At 51.9% G+C, this 15,804-nt stretch overlaps 1 protein-coding gene and 1 non-coding gene across 4 annotated transcripts; one reads left to right on the top strand and one right to left on the bottom strand.

Annotated features, from left to right (window-relative positions):
- Positions 1–409: 409 nt before the first annotated feature.
- TRNAE-UUC (transfer RNA glutamic acid (anticodon UUC)) lies at positions 410–481 on the bottom strand. The gene has a single exon. It is a non-coding gene; the product is annotated as a tRNA-Glu (tRNA).
- A 453-nt stretch (positions 482–934) lies between these two features.
- LOC104374783 (ras-related GTP-binding protein A) lies at positions 935–15,162 on the top strand. Of its 3 annotated transcripts, XR_015222505.1 has the most exons (11): positions 935–966; positions 1,493–1,526; positions 3,663–3,762; positions 4,639–4,705; positions 5,727–5,949; positions 8,005–8,100; positions 9,416–9,538; positions 11,734–11,825; positions 12,755–12,870; positions 13,909–14,302; positions 14,434–14,464. XR_015222505.1 is itself a non-coding variant. In XM_086619606.1 (10 exons), the coding sequence occupies exons 2-10, from the start codon at positions 1,500–1,502 to the stop codon at positions 14,529–14,531; spliced, it is 942 nt and encodes a 313-aa protein (XP_086475732.1). In that variant the 5' UTR covers positions 935–966; positions 1,493–1,499; the 3' UTR covers positions 14,532–15,162. The 3 variants fall into 3 exon arrangements, 2 of the variants coding, with proteins under 2 accessions (XP_086475732.1, XP_086475733.1); XM_086619606.1 differs by lacking the exon at positions 13,909–14,302 and having other exon boundaries at positions 14,434–15,162; XM_086619607.1 differs by lacking the exons at positions 12,755–12,870; positions 13,909–14,302 and having other exon boundaries at positions 14,434–14,527.
- Positions 15,163–15,804: the final 642 nt, after the last annotated feature.

Consider the following 15,804-nt stretch of genomic DNA (forward strand, 5'->3'; position numbering starts at 1 on the left):
TATATATATATTTGTGCGAGTTTTATGTTCATCTTAAGCAGATTTTTGCTGCTGGAGTTGCAGCACAATAATAGTCGCCTTGGACAATAGTCGGGGGGTTGAAACACGGTGCGGGACACAAGCAGTGCTTTTCCTGCCGGCATTAGGGAAAAGTGCAATTAACCCGGGTGATTAGTTGGGCGCTCTGTTGGCTAATAGACTTGCACGGTTTGAACGGAGGGGAGAGCCGGGTTTCCAGCAGCAGAGCGCTTCCTACGGCATCAGGAGAGTCTCCCTGGGGTCGGGAAATTTGGCCGCAAAGGTGCAAAAATGTGATCCGAAGGACTCGGGAGGGAATTGTGTGGGAAAAGAAGGGGCGGAGGGCAGGCAGCGGCTGTGCTTCCCCAACCCCGGCACGAAAAGGGGAAGCTTCCCATACCGGGAGTCGAACCCGGGCCGCCTGGGTGAAAACCAGGAATCCTAACCGCTAGACCATATGGGAGGCGCTGAGCGGCAGTACCTCCGCGTGCCACATAGCCCCGCCCGCGCGCTCCTCCCGCCGCTCGAAAGCCCCTCCCGCCAGAAAGGGGCTGCCCACACCTAAGATGGCGGCCGGTGCTTCGCTGCCGTCCCGCCCCGCCGCTTTCCCCTCTCCTCGCCCCGCCCGCCTCGCATCACATGACGGGAGGGGGCGCGCGGGAGAGGGCGGGGTGAGCGTTCACGTGACCGGCGGCGGCCGAGCGCTGGGTCTCGTGAGCGCCGCTCGGGGGGGGGGGGGGGGGGGGCGGGGCGGGGGGTCCCGGGCGCCGCGGCGGGAGCGGGCAAGACCCCGGCGGCGCGGCGGGCTCACGCGAGGCCGCGGCTTTGAGGCCTACCCCGGAGCGGAGGGCGCTCGGTGCCGCCGAGCTCCGGCGGACAGGCCGGCATCCCCGCCGCCGCCTGCGGACACCGCCGAGCCGGTCCGGGAGGCGCCTGTCGCGGCTGGAGGTAGCGGGGGGGTCGGCGGCGGGGCCCGGCTCAGCCGCTGGTGGGGCTGGGGGTGGGCGAGGGGGAGCGGGGCTGGGGGTGTCCGGGCGGCCGGGGGCACCGGCCCGGCGGGCGGGCGGAGGTCGGTGCGGGCCGGTCGCGGGGAGCGGAGCATCCCGGGGGGAAGGGGCGGGGGTGGGGGCTGCGGGGAGCCCCGGGCAGCGCGGCCCCTGCGCGGGTGTCTCCCGCTGCCTTCCAGCGCCGGCCGCGCCTGCCCTGCTCGGGCCTGTTGGGGCCGTGCCGTTACCGGAACGCTGCCATCACGGGCGCGCTGGGGCGTTCGAAGCGCTGGAGGCTTTTGGTGGAGTCTCCCCCCGCCGCCCGGAGCAGAGGCTGCCCAGTGCCCGGGGAGGCGGTGGGGGGGGGGAGCTGTGGCACTGTGGGGGCGCTTCCCCTTCTCCTCGGTGCTGCTGTGGGTGGGGTTTGGGTGTGGGGCCGGGAACCGGGGAAAGCGGAGCGCTGTAAGAAGGTGGTCTTCTCTCCGTAGGTAGGTGATGCCAAGCACAGCCATGAAGAAAAAGGTAAGAACCGAAAGGAGAATCCTGTGCGGTTTGGTTTTACCTTCCTGTCCGTGCTTGCTGGTGTCCTTCTGTGTCCGTGCCTCGACGTGTTCTTTGGCTGCCAGGTGCCTTTGACCACTCTCGGAGTCGGCAGATGCATCTCTTGCTTGGAGTGGTAGAAATCCAAACCGAGTTGGGTTTATTCCGTCACCCGAGCGGCGGGGCGGGCTCGCTGCAGAACCAGCCGCGACAGCTGCTGCGCCTGTTGCAAAACCCTCCGCTGACTGCGTCCCTCCCGCAGCCGAGGGAAGAGGATGTGCTCCAGCCCGCTGTCCCTGCGGGGAGACCTCCTGATGCGTTACAGACACGTGTGCGGGGAGCCCGTGGTTCTCCGAGGGCTCCTGGGCGGATGGAGCTGAGCACACCGGGCAGGAGCAGCACTTTTGCTGAGAGCCGGGGCAGGAGGCGGTGTTCCAGCAGTAAGTGTGTTCAGAGCTGTTAAAGCAGCTGCGTAGAAGATATACAGCCGTCTCTCTGCGGTGTGCCAGGGTTGAGTTTCCTGCCTGGCTCTACGTCTGACTCCTGGAAGGCCTCCGCAGTCTAAAACTTGGGAACTGGGTTGTCCTGGAGCTTGGGCTGTGCCTTGGAGCCGTGTCGAGTTTCTGCATGTGCTTTTTCTGCAGGTGGTGTGAAATAAGAGACGTTGATGTTCTCTCCTTCTGCTCTGTGTGCAGCTTGGGAGAAAACAGCGTAGCTTTCTGGGGGTTTGTTCCAGGAAGGCTGGTAGGGCTGAGCCCAGCCTGCCTGTCTGAGGAGAAATCCTTGATGCCAAATCGTCGAGGCGTGTGGTCAGGTTCTTTTCGGAAAGGCGCTCGGCAGCCGGCGGAGTGTTGCGGTCGCTCTCGGAAGGGTCGCTTGTGCAAACAGGACGGTGTCATTCTGCATCTCCTGGTTTGCCCTCGGATTTGGGCAGCTGTCGCTGTGCAGTCAGAGTGAGGTTGGGAGCGGAGCAAGTGCCCTCCCAGTTGGCGCCTGGCACTGGTGCGCGCTGGGCAGGCACACTCGGGCCGGTGGCACTCGCGCTAAACCTGGCCTTGATGATGGATTTTCAGAGCTTTGCCAAAAGCTCCGTTTGACTTTGTAACTGGGACTTGTTTAACAGCTGGTTTTGTGAGCAACTCCGTGTTGGCTGTCACTGTTGGGCTTTTTTAATTTTTATTTTTAGATCGTAATGTAGAGTCTTGCCTTATGTGACTGTCTCCCCTCTGCAATCTGCCCCCCAGTTTTTGGCTACCAAAGGTGCTGCCTCTCTTTTGGCCTGGTGATCTGCAAACAGGGCTCTGGAGTCAAGTGCCTCCCCTCCATGATAGCCTGCTGCATTTGAACTGGGCTGTCCCGTCTGCTTTTAACGTTTTGCTGGTCTTCTGGCACCTGAAACTTGGAATGTGACTTGTATTTCACTTCTGTTGGGGAACAGAAAACAAGTCACAGTGTGAGAAGGAAAAGAGTGTGATTAGGAGAGCAGTAATGGGTGGGGAATACCAGTGCTGAGTGGGCAAGGGATTGTTTCCTGCCTGGTCTTAAAGGCTTGAGCTAAAGCTGTTCCTTTGTCCTGGAGTCCTCTGCTGTCATGGAAAACACGCCGCCTTCGCCTGCGGTGCCAGTGCGTTTGGGAAGCGGGCAGGGGCTGGGGGGCTGTGGCAGCTTTGGGAGCTGCTCCTGCTCTGCCCCGAGCTCTGGTTACGAGTCCTCTGCCAACGTGCCCTGGGAAAAGGGGCTTTGGTGGGCAGTGGCTGGGGGCTGGCGGTGCTGCCTTCGGGTGGCAGGCAGCGGGTTGAAGGAACAGCAGCGTGGTGCCTGGAAGGGCAGAGGTTCCCGGGGGGGTGGGAGCACAGTTCAGAATGCAAGCAAGGTGGGAAGGTTTTTCAGTCCGACCACGATTCAGTGCCCACGGATAACGGGGAGGTAAGGATGTCTGTCTCCTGCTTTTCCAGGCGTGGTGCTTTTTTTTTGCTTCTCTCTTCTGGTGCGTTTACGTCTGAAATATGTTGGTCCTGTGTTTTGGTGGCTTCAACAGGAAGATGTTAACCCCAGGGGGAGCCGTGGAGGGCTTAGTGCTCTGTGGTAGTTAATTCTTCCTTTTTTTTTATTTCCCAGGTGCTGCTGATGGGTAAAAGTGGGTCTGGGAAGACCAGCATGAGGTCCATTATCTTTGCAAACTACATCGCCAGGGACACGCGGCGCCTGGGTGCCACAAGTAAGACTTCTCTTGTTTGAACTGCAAATTCTCAGGGCTTAAACCTCCTCAGTGAAGGGGTGAGGCTGTTCCCTCCAGCAATCCCTGCCTCTCCTCTGCTCTGGAGTAGGTGGATGTCTGCTGATCCTCGAAGCTGCCACACCTCTCAGGGAACCTCACTCCCGAGTTTGGCTGAGGGCAGGTGGGAAGCTGCAGTGAAAGGGAAGGCAGCACTGGGTTCAGTTTTGCTGCTTTATTGTTGAACTTTTATCCTTAACTTTTTTTTTTTTGGTCAGAAAGCAGCCTTTGCTGCAGCTACGCCTGTTACTGGAGGAGTTCAGAGCCTCCTCGTGGTCCTTCTTGTTGAAGTTTTCCTGTTGTTACCCAGCTGATCACTAGTCAGCTAGTCTTGCTGGCCAGTGAGTGATCTTGCTGTGGTTTTGGCATGATGATGCACTAGGCTTAATTAGTGTCTTCTGCCTTTTTGGTTTTTTACCTCCAAAGCCCCCAGTCTGAAAAAGCAGTGAGGGATTTCTCTGAATCGTCAGGATCTAACGCTCCTCGCTGGGAGGCAGCCGTGAGAACTTAATGTCACAAATGGCTCTGCCTTTCCTCTGTGCTGTAAATTTGGCACATTCATAGGGTTTACATTCTTTTTTTTAAGGTTTGCTTAAGGCCTTGCAGAGTGTGCTGGAACTGATGTCATTCTTAAAATATCCCAAAGATCAAAGATGTTGTTAAAGGGGGACCACCTCCCGTGCTTCTCAGGAGAATAGTGTCCCGGGTAGAGAGTGGGAAGGCTTGAATTACTCTGGGAACTGTCTTTTTCCATAGTGCCTTCAGCTACAGACTTATGTACAACAGTATAATCGCTAAACTCCTGTTGTCTCTTTCCAGTTGATGTGGAGCACTCCCATGTTAGATTTCTAGGAAACCTGGTATTAAACCTCTGGGACTGCGGAGGGTAGGTACTGCTTATTCTTTTGCTTTCGAAGCCGTTGGGGGTTTGCTCTGGGGAATAGGGCTGGGGATGTAACAAAACAGAGGTCCTCCTGCCCGAGAGGGACGAGTGTGCTGCTCGTGTTTGGAGGGAACAGAACAAGCTTCATGTCTGCACTGTAAAACTGGTGAGACAACGCTGGGAAGAACGGATGCCGCATCTTAGGCTTGTTCGTGGAAGAGGTGGGCATGATTAGGCTCTCTCTTGAGTTGTCCCTACTTAAAAGGTGCGGCGTGTGGGTCCACCCTTCCCTTGCTGGCTGCTTGCTTCTGCTGGCAAAAAGCCTGAGCCCTTCGCCTGGACTTTCTCCTGAGGTGGTGGGAGGTGACGCTGGTTTCAGAATTGCTCATCACCGGCGTGATCCAAACGGGGCGTGTGCCGAGAAGCGATGCCGAAGGCTGACAGTGATCCCGTGGCTGCTGGAAGCAGCTTTTCGAAGAACGCTCTCCCACGGGCAGAGCCTGAGCAGAGCTGTCCAGTTTTGCTGAGCTCGGGCAGCTCTCAGTCCTCACGCATCGTCTGAGCCCAATTCAGCAAAAGTTAAAGGAGATTTAAATCCTGTAATAACAGGCTCCACCGATGGGTTTGGTTATATTTCAGCTTCTGCTGCTGTGGCTTTTTTGTATGCAACTCCCTAAAAGTCAGCCTGGGTCCAAAAGCAACGTAGCTGTGTTTGCACAGGACACTGAGCAGCCCGCTGTGACATGAGGGAGGCTTCAGCTTCCTGGGAGACTGGTGAGCAGCTGCTCTTCAGGAGTGTCCAGCTCAGCTGGTTGGAAATGCTCAGGGAGCCTTATGTCCTGGGGAATGCAGCCACCTGTGGGGCTCCTGTCTAGACTCCCGTGATGGGATCTTTGGCTCAAAATGCAAACCTTGCCTTTCTAGAAGGAGGTATTTTACGTGTAGCACCTTTCCTGACAATGCTGAGCGAGACCTGGTTGCTCTAATGGGAGTCTCCTTGCTTTGTTGCTCTGCTCCTTCTCAGACAGGACACCTTTATGGAAAACTACTTCACCAGTCAGCGAGACAACATCTTCCGCAACGTAGAAGTCCTCATCTATGTCTTTGATGTAGAGAGCCGTGAGCTGGAGAAGGACATGCACTACTACCAGTCATGCTTGGAGGCGATTCTTCAGAACTCTCCTGATGCAAAGATCTTTTGTCTAGTACACAAGATGGACTTGGTGCAGGAGGATCAGCGGGATTTGGTGAGAAGCTGGTAGTTGCCATAGAAATGCTTTCAAATAAAGTGTCTTCTGACGGTGCTGATGCATTGCAGTTCCATGCTTCAAACACAGCCCCATCAGCACTGCTCCTAAAGGGTTTCTCAGGTGTTAAGAACTGTCAAAGCCCTCTAAGCTTTTTCTGCCTTTTCTGAGTTAGATGTCATCGCTCTGTCTTGCATACAATCTAGTGGAGAACAGAGCTAATGGCTTTTAGTGGTAACTCCTCTAAGCCTTTTCTTTTATGGCACTAATTCTAGTACTTTCACCAGACCTTGACCCCAAAAGGGAGATGGAACAGAAATCCAGCGACCTGAAGCTCGCTGCTCACCATTTGGATGGCTTTAAGGATGGTGGTGGTGACAGTGATGGTTGGTTTCTCTTTAGCTGTTGCTTTCAGTCCACCATAGTCTGTTCTAAAGCATAACCAAAAAAAAATGAAAGAGTTGAAACTTTCCCAGTTAACTAGAAGGTGGTTTCCATCAGTTGATTCTGCTCTCCATCAGTTTGGCCTGCCTGCCCAGAGGTCACCTCTTCAGCACCCCTCTGCCCCAGGAGGCAGCCTGCAAAGGCTGAGGATCAGCCTTTCAGAGATATTTTGTGTTTTCTGTTCTTTTCAGAGTTTTTAAAGGGTTGCAGGGAGATTGGAAGATGTTGAGTTCCTACCAGCCTTGCTTTTTCAGCTTCGACTGAAAGGCAACCAACTCCCAATACCAAAAGAAGAGTTAGCTTTGTGGGTTGGACAAGTACATCCCTGGCTGCTTGGCTGCTCCCTGACTCGCGGCACGTTTCGAGGCCCCTTTAGGCTTTTGGCTGCGGTAAAAAGTCCCATTAAACTTTCTCCTGATTCCTGGTGAGCCTGTACCCGGGCAGCTGCAAAGGAGCCCATCTGGCTGAAACCACACCCTGACCTCCCTGCATGGCCAGACCTCTTCCATGTAGCAGGTTGCCTTCAGATCACTCGTGGTGGTCCTCCTCCTCCAGTTTCAGTTCTGCCTTTCAGCTCAGCACAGAAAAAGCTCAAAGAGCTTGTTCCCAGGGTTGGTTTGAGGCGCTTTTCCTCACTTCCACCTGCCTTCCCTCCAGACCAAAGGAGGAAACCAAAATCTTCTCGATGCTGTCCTGTCCACATTTGGTTTGAGACAAGTGGACAAGTGCTGGTTTTGTGTAGTTGTGCAAGCTGCAGTGAGGGGCAGACAGAAGAGGGGCCTTACTTTGGGTATTTTTGAGTGTGTGTCATTGCACACCCATCAGGATCTGGTTTAAGGTGCCTGCCACTCCGAAGAACGTGCAAATACTGGACTAAATCACTGTCTCTGTAAATCTGACTGAAGCCTTTGGTGTCCCAGGACCCCGATGGCACGTGTCGGCATACGCAGCGTTTCCTGGGGGTCGGTTAATGTTCTGTCACGTTCCTAAAATCAGTAAGCTGAGGTGAAGGTGGTCGTCGTGTCCGGCCCTGCAGAGGCATGTTGCTGGCTGTCCTGCTGCTTGTGTAGCAGTTCTGTAGGAGCCTGGCACAAGGGTGTGTAGTCTTTGCTGTTCCCTCTGCTCCCCTTTTTTTGTAGCCATAACTTCTAAGGGCAGAGTGTGACGTGAGAAGAGAAGTCTCTATAACTACAGCAGTCTCTATAACTACATGCCTCAGAGCTGCTTATACTGATGAACCTCGAGTGCTTTCTTCATGTCCTCTTCTCAGTGGTGGAGCTTTTTGCCTGTGACCAGCAACTTGGCAAAATTTAGGCCCTCAGAGACGCTCATGTGTGTCCACTTCCATTCCCACTCCACAACATTGGTGGTTATTTCAGCTTTGAGTCCCAGTGAGATCTGTTGTGGATCAGCCATGATGTGCTCGTCCCTGCTGCTCCAGTGGAAGGGCCAGTGCCAGCCTGCCCTGGCCACAGTGCTCTGCTCTTGTCTTTTCTCCAGCGCTGCAGGTACTCGAGGTTTGCTCGAAACGAGTGCTGTAAATGCAATACAGCAACCACACCAAAGGCACAAATACTTGCACTCAACTGCCAATCTTTTCTTATTTCCCAGATTTTTAAAGAGCGTGAGGAAGACTTGAAGCGCCTTTCCCGTCCCTTGGAATGTGTTTGTTTTAGAACTTCCATCTGGGATGAAACACTTTACAAGGTTTGTATGGCTTCTTCTCTGTGTCTGGCTTCCCCCCTCGCACTTGAAAACGAGCGTGAGGAAGGCAAGTGGTTAGATTGGTGACTGGCCCTTTGTAGTCCTGCAGCAGCTGCTTCTGGAGGTTAGCTGTGGTAAACAGCATCTGAGCATCCTGGCTTTACTTAGAAACAAAACCTCTCCACATGTTGGAGTCACGGTGGCAGTGTGTTAATACTGCTGAAACACTTTTTCTGGCTACTTTAGAAAGAGCTTCTGCATCTTTTAGTCATGTTTATCCAGCATGGAGTTGTTTCCTGTGCTTTTCTGCAGCGCTGTCAAAGCATGAACATATATATCCTTCTGGGAATTTGCTTTGCTTTCAGGAGTGGGTGGGGGTTTTTAGATATCAGCCAGTCTTGACTGCAGTGTCAGAGGTCTTCCCGGTGTGGAAGTGGTGAGTGCCACCTGGGCTATGCTGGGAGCAAGCAATGGTTATAATTGCCAGCTAACACTGGTAACAGTGGTAGCGTAGTGGCTGGTTGCTCGTCTGAAGGTGAGCACCACCTGGTTCTTTCTCTTGACCTCAGTGGGACTTGGGATGGTGGATTTCACCGTCCTGGCAAAGCCATCCAAAGCTGTAGCGAATTCCCCTGCCCTCAGCCCTGCGGATGCTCTCAGAGCTCCTGCCCTTGGTTTGGGCTTTTAACTTTGCTTTTGACAAGTGGGATGGTTGGAGGGTTTGGTAAATAGGAGAGGCAAATACCTGCCCTGACTCCTGGGGGGAGGGCTGTGACACAAACCTGGGTCAGTAGGTAGGCAGTGAGGTGAAGCTGAGGTTAGAGGACCCGAGTCTGGATGAGGACAGGTGCCTATTAAAGCATCCCCAGTCCCTTCCGGGCTTGTTCCTGACTCACTGGGTTAGATTAGAGCTTTCTGTTTGGATGAGTGACAGGCTGCCAAGTACCCGTTTACACATTGACCTTGCTCAAGATTAGAAAAACTCCCGACAACTTGAGCAAGTTTCTGTGGGAGCAGTAGATAGAAGCATTGCCAGCTTAAAATTAGGATGATTTAAGCCTGTTTGATAGTATTCTAGTTTCTCCACGACTGATGTGGAGAAGTACTCGACCTAGTGAAGAGTTTACTGGGGTCTGGGGTACCTACTGGTAGCCTCCACTGTAGTGGAGATACCTGGACACGGAGGTAGGAGAAGCTGCTCAGTCTTACCTGGGCTATCAGAACTGCAAATAATCAGTTTTCAGCACATGGCATCGCAAGAGGGGGAGGCAGAGACGTGCTAACGCAGCCCTTATGTTGTGTCCTTCTTTATTGACAGGCTTGGTCCAGTATAGTCTATCAGCTGATCCCCAATGTCCAGCAGCTGGAGATGAACCTGAGGAACTTTGCTCAGATCATCGAGGCAGATGAAGTGCTTCTGTTTGAGAGAGCCACTTTCCTGGTGAATACAGCAGTTCTGCCCTTCGGGTTCCTCTGCCCAGCCTAGGACAGAGTTCCCTGGATGGAAAAGGGCTGTTGTGGCAGTAGCCCAAAGAGAGGTGCCAGTGCCAGATGGCAGAATGCATTGATCCAGGCCTTGTGATATTGAAAGTAGCTGACAGGACTCCACGGCTCACAGGACCTTCCCAAAATTTACACTTCTAGCAGTCGAGCTGAGGGCTTGGTCAGTAATTCCCTCTTCCAAGCTACGAGAGGGTTTCATATCCCCATTCTCTTGTTGGCCATGGGACTTTTTTGATAATTCCTTTGTGCATGGGGCAAGAACCTTCTTTAGCTTAAAATAAGCCTTTTCAGTTCCTCCTGGCCTGGCATTTTAACTGACTTTGATTTCTTATTTTTGTCTGGTGCTCTGCAAACCCAGAGCATGGATAGAGGAGCCCAAGCAATTGGATTGCAGTGGCTTTCGAGGTTACCAGCTGTGTGGTACCTCTGCTTCCAATCTGTTGCCTCTGCAAGGTAAAACTGTTGGTTAAAATCACCGTTGCTGCTTGTCCATCCATACTCTCAGTTTCTGGATTGCTCTCTTCAGACTTGGCACCAAAACTCTTGCTGACTTCAAGGAACGGTTTTGAATTTTTTTTTGAATGCTTTCCTTGATGGCCAAATGTCTGATTTTGAAATGACAGAGAGAATGTGGAAGAGGAGCCATTACTTTTCTCACTTTTTAAACTATCAGAAGTAAGCACCTGCCATTTCTGGCAAGTTCTGCTTTTTGAACTTTTTGTAGATAATAAATAGTTCCAGCTTTGTGGTATGTAACAGTCACTTTCATTGTAAGTAAGTTGTTGGGTTTTTTTTACTGAAAAAGAATAATATTTGCTACAAAAATTCTGTGCTTGTTTTCGGCGTAATGGTGACTTTTTAGAAGACTTTCTTCTCACTTTTTTTTCATATACAGAAACTTCCCCCAGGACTCCTTTCTCCTGAAGTGAAATCTTAACTCTGAACTTGTATTCAAATCACAATGACAGAAAAACCTATCTGGAAAGTTAAGGACCAAACTTGCATACAGTGCAGGCTTTGGTATGAATGCAGTCCTTGGATCTGGCTAAACCTGTACTCGCCTGAATAATTGGGCAGGTTTAGAAAGTAGGAAGTACATTATGGTCTTTCTAAGGTGCTCAAGGGAAAACAAAACAAAAACTTAGTTCTTGCAAGCCTGCTGAATGGGACTCCATAGGTAGAAAAGTGTGAGTGAAACATCCTTGCGCAGCGGTGTCCAACGCTTCCAGTAGCAGCTGGTTTCAGGTTTTTAAGAGGCTGAAGCACACAGCATAAGGTTTTTAAAATACTCCTTTTTGGTTTGCTCTGGGAACAAAGATGATGTAACTTTGATGTGCCATTCCCCTTCTGCGGTAAATGCCGTTCTTGGCCTGTGAGCTAATTTGGCTGGCCAGTAAAGGTCTGGAGGCCAGTATCCTTGTGGAAGTGGTTGGGGAGAGAGAGCTGTGGGGTTCCTAAAAGCTTTTGATCCTCTGAATCTTTGCAGCCAGGCACTGAGTCTGCACGTTGCTGCTGGATCACTGTGGGAGGAAGAGGAGGGGAACGGATCTGAATGCAGGCAGCTTAGCACAGTCGTGGTCTGACTCAGTTAACTGATGGAGAGAGAACTCCCTAGGAAACCAGCTGCCTTTGTTCCGCTTTTCTTGCGGAGGATCGGCTCCACCAGCATCCTACGTCTTACAGAATGGGAAATTTCGCAGGGTTGGTCTTTGGGAATCTGCAGCACAACAGACTTGGGAAGCAAAAGCTCTTCCAACATTTGACAAGTGTCTCTTTCCCCTGCCTGAGGTGATGGTCTTGCATTTTTTCCCTCTCCTTGCACTTTCTTTTTCTTTGAATCAAGATTTAAATTGCTGCCAAGTTGGAGTATTCAGCCCTCAGGTGGACAATAGTGTCTCCTGCATATCTCCCGGATCGGCTTGTGAAAGGCTTCCTGGTGATTGTGTTACTGAGTCCTGCTTCACCATGAAAGCACCACGAGTGTTGTTGCAAATAGTGTCCAAGATTCAATCAGCAAAAGACAAAGAAAGTCCCTGTCCTGGTCACCACCCGTTTCCCATAATTGCTGCCGAGCCTGAGAAACCTGTGCTGAAATAAATTGCTAACTCTGCACGCTCTCTCTTTGCCTTCCAGGTCATTTCTCACTATCAGTGCAAAGAGCAGCGAGATGTCCACAGGTTTGAGAAAATCAGCAACATTATTAAACAATTCAAGCTAAGTTGCAGGTGAGCTGATTTAATCATCAGGTAGGGAAGGTACCTCAGCAGGTTTTCCAGCTTCATCCCGAAGCACGAAGACTCTCCAAATTAATGCTGGTTCTGTGGCTCCTCAGCACGCTGACACGCCGTAGTTAAATTGCTCCGTGCTGAAACACAACGGGGTTAATTGTTACCTTTTGTAACTTCCTCCTTTGCTGATGGTCGAAAGAGGTTTGTTTTGAAACAACCATTTTCTTGGAGACCTCGTTCTCCTGGGCAAGGTGGGGAAGCTCCAGGACTGAGCTGATAAATCCGTGACAGTCGGCAGTGCTGCGGGAGCTCAGGTGGAGAGCTTTGCTTCAGAGCCTGCAGCACGATGGTGGTTTGGGAGGAGGAGGAGGAGGCTTGCAGACACTGTTTGTCGATATTTCCAGTGGAAAAGTGGAGAGCTTGCTTGGGAGCAGCTTGACTTTTGAAGACCCTCCAGGTTCCACAGTCTGTTGGTCATATCTGCGAGTGGTGGGAGCCTGAGTGGGATGGAGAAGTGGCTGCATGGTTTACAGAGCTGTCTGCAGATGTTTTGGCTTTGTACTTGTGTCTGCTGGTTTTCCACAGTGTTCAGCTGCCCTTTTGCATGACTGAGCTGCCACATCCGTGGGCAGGTGACACTGCCTGGGCACAGCAGCCTCAGTCGGTGGAGCTGTATGTCTTGAGTTACCTTCACCCTTCAACGTGCAAATCATTTTATGTTGTTCTCGTTTAGCCTAAAGCTGAAGAGTTTTTTCTTTAAAAAAAAAAAGACACCACAACCAAACTTGTAGTTGCACCTGGTGCTGCTTCCCAAGTGGGACTCGAACGCTTCTTCAATGGGATGTTGGCTATGTGGGCCATGTTTGAGCAGTGCTACAGTTAGAGTTTATTTACACTTTTCTTTTTTTTTCTTTCTCCTCTCTTAGTAAGCTGGCAGCTTCTTTCCAGAGCATGGAGGTCAGGAACTCTAACTTTGCTGCTTTCATTGACATCTTTACATCAAATACATACGTGATGGTGGTTATGTCAGACCCGTCAATACGTAAGTCGAAGCAAAGATAAACCTCTGGCCTGTTTCTGCTTCTAGGGACAAAAAGCCGAACGAGTCCAATTTAAACTGTGTTTCTCTTAGAAAGTGACAAACACCAGGCCAAGCAGTAAAACTGGTCATAATTAAATAATTACTAGTGTGGCCAGCAGGACCAGGGAAGGGATTGTCCCCCCGTACTTGGCATTGGTGAGGCTGCACCTCAAATCCTGGGTTTTTTTCAATTTTGGGTCCCTCACTGCCAGAAAGATGTTGAGGTGCTGGAGTGTGTCCAAAGGGCAACGGAGCTGGGGAAGGGTCTGGAGCACAAGTCTTGTGGGGAGCAGCTGAGGGAACTGGGGGTGTTCAGCCAGGAGATGAGGAGGCTGAGGGGAGACCTTCTCGCTCTCTGCAACTGCCTGGAAGGAGGTTGGGGCGAGGTGGGAGTTGGTCTCTTCTCCCAAATAACAAGTGATGGGACAAGAGGAAACGGCCTCCAGTTGCGCCAGGGGAGGTTTAGATTGGATATTAGGAAAAATTCCTTCCCAGAAGGATCGTCAAGCATTGGAACAGGCTGCCCAGGGCAGTGGTGGAGTCACCATCCCTGGAGGTGCAGACGTGGTGCTGAGGGACACGGTTCAGTGGTGGCCTTGGCAGTGCTGGGTTAATGGGTGAACTCGATCTTAAGGGTCTCTTCCAACCCAAGTGGTTCTGAAAGACACGGAGGGATCTGCTGGGTGGTGGGTTTGCCCTGGGTGAGCAGAGGGTGGGGAAGGTGGGTAGAAGTGACTGTGCAGAGGGCGGGAGACGTGCCTTTGGCAGCCGAGCTGTTTGCCGCTGTCGAGTGGCGGATCGTAGCCGTGGTGGGGAACCACATAACAGATGTGACCTGATTTAGTAGCTCGTGTCTAATAACCTATTTTGGGCTGTTCTCATCTGGCAGCACCAGTGATTTTTTTTTTTTTTGGAGAGGAAGCAAAGATGGATCATGTTTGAGTTTTTGCTCCTGGTGGGCAAGGATGCTAATTATAGCAGCATCTATTTATCTTAAAGGAGAAGCTGCAGGCAGCGGTGCCAACCCTCCTGGGCACAGTGGGACTTTACACAGCTCCACTTGAAACTGGTTCTGGTCAGGGCTTGAGGTGCTCGAGAGACACTGTCCAGGACAGCCTTGTGCCTTGCAGTGTTGATGCCTCCTGTCCTCCTCTTTTCAAATGCTTTACTGGATTAGGGAAAAAACCAAACCTGCATAAACCCGTGACTGAAGGAACCAGCTGTGCCAGTGCTGTGCTGGAGGGGCAGCAAGCAAGCGGCCCTGGGGTCTCGTGAGCTGTCCCCGTGAGCCAACTGCCTGACCCCAGTTCACTCTGGCTCTCCCTCGGTGTTGCACTGGGATCAGCAAACAGCCCAGACCTTCCAGCGTGAAATTTTGCGCAGCTGGAGAGCGGTGGGTTTGGAACAGGAGAGCGTGCTGTCGGGGACGTTGCTTTTGGGCAGCACTGAACTTCTGAGGACTTGGTTACTCGCATCCCCTTTAACTTTTTTTCTTTTATCTCCCCTGTCCCTTTTCCATCCCAGCTTCCGCGGCTACGCTGATCAACATCCGCAACGCCAGAAAACACTTTGAGAAGCTGGAGAGAGTGGATGGACCAAAGCACAGCCTGCTCATGCGCTGAACGTTGGCCGAGGCACATGGTCTTTGGGGGGAGAAAAAATGAATTGGAACTACTTATTTTTAGGAGAATCTAACAATGTTGATGTCTCTGTTGGGCTTTGAAATGAGTGTGCTGCTTTATTTTTTCTCCTTTTAACGTCGGACACTAGTCACTCGGAGGATGTCTGGATATGCTGTGGACCTTCAGAAGAGACTTCCCTGGCGTGTGTGGGGTTGGGAAGAAGTAAGGACAGGTGGTGTGCACATGGTCTCCTATTCCTGGTTGTCATAGTGGCACATGGCAGAGCTGGTTTGGATGTTTTGCTCCCGGGTGATCGTATAAGTCACAGGAATGGAATATTTACTGTTTTATTGGTTGGTTGCTAGAATACATTTATAAATTTCTCCTTGTCTTCAGTCATGAAAATAAATTTTTGCTACCAGGGATTTCGGATCCTAGGGCTTTGGAAAGTGGATTTTCTTTCTTCTGAAACCGAAGGCAGCTTTGGCAAGCAGGTGTGTAATAGCTGCACGTCTCCGTTCACGTTAGTGGGGGGGGGTATTGACTTAAGGCCATTCCAGAGTCTTATTTAGGATAATTTTCCCCCCCCTGCCCCATGTGGAGGCAAAATCCACTGAGCAGGTGAAGCGGTCACGCTGGCATTGTCCTCTTTACATTTGCCAAAGTGGTGGAAAGACCACGGTGAATAAAAGGGGCCAAAGACCCCAACTGGCCAAGCAGCAGCCATCCTGGCGTGCCCGGTCTGCGTCCCGGTGAGCCCGGGGGGGCTGGCACGGCCGGGAGGAGCCGTGGGACACGTTGTGGGTGGGCTGTGCAGAGCTGTAGTAGCTGCGTTTGCGACCAGCCGGCTGGGACAGTGTTGGGCACCGACGTTACGTGGCGTTACTGTCTATTTTTTAATGAGCTTTTTGTGTGCGTTTCCATTAAACATAGGAACGACAAAGGCCATGTGAGTTAGGGGATCTCTGGCTTGCTGGGGGGGAGCTGATGCTTGTCAGCATCCCTTTTTTTTTTTTTTTTTTTTCTTTTTTTCCTCTCTTGCTGCATCAAATTACTCTATAAAAAAGGGTGTGGTGACTCCGAGCCTGGCTCTCTGCTTTGTATTCTTGAAATTGTGCTTTTCCCCCTGCATCCTGCCCACGCAGGCGCTGGGGGGTGGGAAATCCAGCAGGGTGAGTCTGTGATGTGAGAACGAGGAGCTAAAGGGCACATCCCTGCTGGAGAGCCGGGTGGGCTCCGCACAAAATCTTCCATCCATTCTCAATTTCCGTGT

The sequence above is a fragment of the Tauraco erythrolophus genome, chromosome 13 (assembly GCF_009769465.1).
Source record: "Tauraco erythrolophus isolate bTauEry1 chromosome 13, bTauEry1.pri, whole genome shotgun sequence".
Lineage (NCBI taxonomy): Eukaryota > Metazoa > Chordata > Aves > Musophagiformes > Musophagidae > Tauraco > Tauraco erythrolophus.

Bases quoted from the DNA above. Each gene is read 5' to 3' on its own strand.
- LOC104374783 (XM_086619606.1), top strand. From the start codon at position 1,500: ATGCCAAGCACAGCCATGAAGAAAAAG. The intron at 3,763-4,638 runs GTAAGACTTCTC...GTCTCTTTCCAG, and splicing joins GCGGCGCCTGGGTGCCACAA to TTGATGTGGAGCACTCCCAT. The intron at 8,101-9,415 runs GTTTGTATGGCT...CTTTATTGACAG, and splicing joins GGGATGAAACACTTTACAAG to GCTTGGTCCAGTATAGTCTA.